At 51.0% G+C, this 4,798-nt stretch overlaps 1 protein-coding gene across 1 annotated transcript in view; it reads right to left on the reverse strand.

The window, feature by feature from the left end:
* LOC119425950 (Na(+)/H(+) exchanger beta) overlaps nt 1-4,798 on the reverse strand; it is a 10,798-nt gene that overhangs the window by 4,823 nt on the left and 1,177 nt on the right. Inside the window, exons 2-8 of the mRNA XM_037693507.1 lie at nt 3,405-3,868; nt 3,072-3,322; nt 2,729-2,946; nt 1,375-1,571; nt 1,218-1,307; nt 1,067-1,137; nt 542-706 (exon numbers count right to left, since the gene is read on the reverse strand). Coding sequence (XP_037549435.1) covers nt 542-706; nt 1,067-1,137; nt 1,218-1,307; nt 1,375-1,571; nt 2,729-2,946; nt 3,072-3,322; nt 3,405-3,868 — 1,456 coding nt within the window. The remainder of the gene's footprint in view (nt 1-541; nt 707-1,066; nt 1,138-1,217; nt 1,308-1,374; nt 1,572-2,728; nt 2,947-3,071; nt 3,323-3,404; nt 3,869-4,798) is intronic.

Here is a 4,798-nt window from a genome sequence, read left to right on the forward strand (position 1 = left end):
GATGAAGGAGCAATGAATGATGGAGTGATGAAAGAGTGCAGAGTGATGAATGATGGAGTGATGAAAGAGTGATTAGAGGAGTGATGAATGATGGAGTGATGAAGAAGTTTTGAGGGATGAATGTGTGATGAGTGATGGAGTGATGAACGAGTGAGGAGTGATGGAGTGATGAAGGAGTGAGGAGTGCTGAAGGAGTGATGAGTGATGGAGTGAGGAGTGATGAGTAATGAAGGAGTGACGAGTGATGAACGAGTCATGAGTGATGGAGTGATGAGTAATGAGGGAGTGATGAGTAATGAACGAGTGATGAAGGAGTGAAGAAGGAGTGATGAACGAGTGATGAGTGAAGGAGTGATGAAGGAGTGATGAAGGAGTGATGGAGTGATGAGTGAAGGAGTGATGAAGGAGTAAGGAGTGATGAAGGAGTGATGAAGGAGTGATGGAGTGATGAGTGATGAATGAGTGATGGAGGAGTGATGGAGGAGTGATGAGTAATGAAGGAGTGAGGAGTGATGGAGGAGTGATGAAGGAGTGAACACACTGCATGGAGACGATGGAGGGCAGCCGGGCGGAGCTCCCGCTCTCCACCAGCATCAGCGCCTGCTTCCTCTCCAGCTTGTTGTAGAAGGAGATGAGCTGCGGCTCGCTGGAGCGCTCGCCGGCGATGAGCCACTTCTTCACGTAGGTCTTGTTGAAGCGGTTCAACCTGCGGGCGGAGGAACATCAGCTGTTGGTCGTGAAGAACAAGCCAAGAAGAAGTTTTATTGTTTTTCGGGTTCCTGGACTCGTCAGAAGCTGCAGTTTCATCTGAACGTCACAGAAATGACAAGAGTCTGTTTTTATAGAAGACGCTGACTCAACATCTGGATCCAAACTGTGACACCACGATTCAAATTATTCTGCTCTTGAACTTAAAACAGAAACAAACAAATGTTTGAGAATAATAATTTCATGTTTGTAGAATGTGCAGCTCTTTCTGAAAACTTGTCAAACGTCAAGTGTTGTGCAGGACCTTCTCCTGAACTTCAACAGTGAAGAAACGTTGTGTTCAAAACGAGGAGCGTACTTGTCCTTCCAGTGATGATGTCCATAATGTCCACAGATGTCTTCGATTCCCGTCAGGAGATGATCCAGGAACTGGAGGAAACGTTTATTAGAGACACGGAGAAAACATCTGAGATCAGCACTTTGAGCAAAAACAGGACTCGAACTCTCACCTGAGTGTGAATCTCCTCGTTGATCGACCGCTTGGTTTCCTTCTTCCTCTTCACCGCCAGGAGATCCACCAGAGGCCGGATGGTCATCCCCTGAAGGACACAAGTGGTGTGAGTAAATCAAGGAGCAGATCCAGGTGTCCTGCAGCCTCAGGCTCACCTGCACAAACACGGTGAAGAAGATGACGGTGATGATGGCGGTGAGGAACATGTGCTTCGTGTCGTCGTCGGGCAGCAGGAACCCCAGAGAGAAGGCGATGGCGCCTCGCAGGCCACCGTAGGCCACGATGAACTGGTCCTTTTTGGTCAGTTTCACGATACGAAACTTGTTAATGATGAAGGTGAGCCCGACGACTCCTGAACCCAGAGACACGGGTTTTAAAAAGAACTTCAAACGTTTAATAAAAAACAACTTCAGAAGAAAAAATGACTTTTAATGTTCAACATTTACATTAAAACAACTTCATCTCCCAGTTGTTCAACCTGTGCTGCACCTCTGATGATCTTCTCCATCCTTGTCTCTCCTAAGAAGAACCTCAACATCTTCATTTCTGACACTTCCAGTTCTGTCTCCTGTCTTTTTGTCCATGTCTCTGTCTCCAGACCATACAACATAGCTGGTCTCACCACTGTCTTGTAAACTTTTCCTTTGACCTTTGCTGACACCCTTTTGTCACAAATCACTCCTGAAACTTTTCTCCATCACTCCATCCCGCCTGGACTCTCTTCTTCTCCTCTTCACCACACTCCCCATGTTCCTGGACAGTGGACCCCAAGTCCTTGAAGTCCTGCACCTTTGTGACCTCTGCTCCTTGTAGCCTCACTGTTCCACCTCCTCCCTCTCATTCACACACATGGACCCTGTCTTACTACGGCTGACTTTCATTCCTCTTCTTTCAAGTGCATACCTCCACCTCTCCAAGTTCTCTTCCACCTGTTCCCTGTTCTCACCACAGATCACAGTGTCATCTGCAAACATCATAGTCCACGGGGATTCCTGCCTGACCTCAACTGTTAGTCGGTCCATCACCAGAGCAAACAAGAAGGGGCTCAGATCTGATCCTTGATGCACTCCCACCTCCACCTTGAAGCTATCTGTCACTCCTACAGCACATCTCACCACTGTCCTGCTGTCCTCATACATGTCCTGCTGTCCTCATACATGTCCTGCTGTCAGATGTTTTTTCTAAATCCACAAAGACACAATGGAGTTCTTTCTGACCCTCTCTGCACTTCATCATCATCATCCTCAAATCAAAGATGGATCTGTGGTGCTCGTTCTCAGCATGAAACCATCCTGCTGCTCACAGATAGTCACCTCTGGTCTAAGTCTTGCTTCCACAACTCTCTCCCAGATCTTCATCGTGTGGATCATCAACTTAATTCCCCTGTAGTTGCTACAACTCTGTACATCACCCTTGTTCTTAAAAATGGCCACCAGCACTTCTTCTGCGTCACATAAAGAAGAAAATATCAAAAATCACGGGTTTAAGAAACTACGTCCGTGTACTGACCCAACACTCTGGACACGAGACAGAGGACCAGGGTGAAGACCACAAAGATCCAGTTCCAGTTGTGAGGTCCCTCCACTGTGGACACTCCGAGGAAGATGAAGATGAGGGTCTCGCTCACGCTGCTCCACATCTTCAGGAAGTACTTGATGGTGGTGTAGGACTTGTGGGAGATGTTGGCCTCCACGTACGGCCTCATGACCACACCGCAGGCGATCAGACTGGAAGGAGGCGGAGTCAGAGAAGATCAGCTGGTCTGAGCACGAGACCTCCAAAGGTCTGCTGTGGTATCTGACACCGAGCCGCCAGCACCTCCGGCAGGTGCCCGACCCCGAGCTCTACTTACGACATGATCCCCGACAGGTGGAAGACTTCTGCAGACAGGTACGCCATGTAGCTGTAGAGGAAGACGAAGAGCGGCTCGATGACGCGGGAGTGCAGCGTGAAACGGGACGTGAAGGCGCCCAAGATGCCATAGACGACGCCCACCATGATGCCTCCAAGCGAAACCACGAAGAAGGAGACGACGCCGAGGAGCGCGTCTCCGACCGTCACGGTTCCTGCGTGGGAGAACTCCTCGAACAGGTGGTACAGAACCTGCAGGGCAGGAGGGCGGGCGGTTGTTAATCAGGAAATCGAACAGCTCGATGGGCTCCTGAGGCGCGGTCGCTCAGCTCACCACGGTGACGGCGTCGTTCAGGAGCGATTCTCCAAACACCAGGATGTACAGCAGCTCGTTGATGTGGATCTCCTCGAACACGGCCAGAACCGCCACGGGGTCCACGGCCGAGATGATGGAGCCGAACAGAAGGCAGGACAGCAGGCCCACCTGGTTGAACTGAGTGGCCCCGTCGATCTGACACACGGCGAACATCATCCCACCGATGAAGAAGGCGTTCCACAGCGTCCCCACCACCGCGAACACCAGGATGGTGCCCAGGTTCTCCGTGAAGGGCCGGATGGGCAGGAAGTACCCGGCGTCCAGGATGATGGGGGGCAGCAGGTAGAGGAAGAAGAGCTTCGAGTCCAGGATGGGGGCCTTCTCCTTCATGGCTTTGATGACGCCGCCCACCAGCAGGCCCACGAAGATCAGCAGGCAGCTCTCCGGGACGACGTGCGACACTCGTGGAATGACGTGAAAACCTGCAAGAACCATTTTAATCATCAGAACTGGACCCGATGGTTGAACTGTGGACAAGCTGAACCGATGGATTAAAAGATGTTCAGGAGACATTAAAAACTCATGTCCACCTCATGCGGGTTTGATTCTGCGCAGCCGGAAGGACCTCCTCGTCCCTCCGGGACATTTAGGGTTTGTTTTGAGTAAACTGCGAGCCGCCGAGGCCCTGAAGCCCGACTGACCCGACCGGTTGAAGACGACGCGTCTGAACACATTTAACTTTCGTTTTTCTTCCACCACAAATCACGAGCGTTTCATCCCCGCCAGGGAAAACGAAGCCGACGGCAACAGAACACGGTCGGGTGGTTTGGGTCCATATTTTCCTGAAGAAACTCAGATCCTCACGTTTGTCGACAGAAAACTCTGGTACGACTTGTCAAAGATAAAAAACATCTAGGTGTTGAGCGTGCTGCAGCTGAACTGCTCCTTTAGCTTTAGAGCCTTCAGCTGATGTGACGGAGGCGAGGGCGGCTCGAGGAGTCGTCCCTCCTGACCCGCCACACGGACGTTGTCGTTATCAAGCGGTGCGTGTTGGACAGGAAGTGGGACCAGCCCTACGAGAGGACAGCTGGACAGACAGATAAGACGCTGCAGAACCTCTGAGCGTCCTCGGCCAATCAGAGAGCCCCCTGGAGCCGAGCGGCCCGTCGCGACCGGACCTCCAGCCACTACAGCTGGTTCTGGAACCAAGCCGACGTGAACGTTCACGGGTCTTTAAGGTTCAGGTGAGAACGAGGCCTCGTCAGTAAACGACAGAAGAAACTTTCAGGACGTCCAAGTGTGGACAACTGCGTCTTTTAGGGGATTCTTTGGTGGAATTTTGGCTAGTTTACTTCTTTTAGATTGCCTTAAGATTCTTTTAGCTACTTTTGATTCTTTTAGCTAAACTTTTG

Source organism: Nematolebias whitei, chromosome 19, assembly GCF_014905685.2.
Source record: "Nematolebias whitei isolate Nwh7 chromosome 19, NemWhi1, whole genome shotgun sequence".
Taxonomy (NCBI): Eukaryota; Metazoa; Chordata; class Actinopteri; order Cyprinodontiformes; family Rivulidae; genus Nematolebias; species Nematolebias whitei.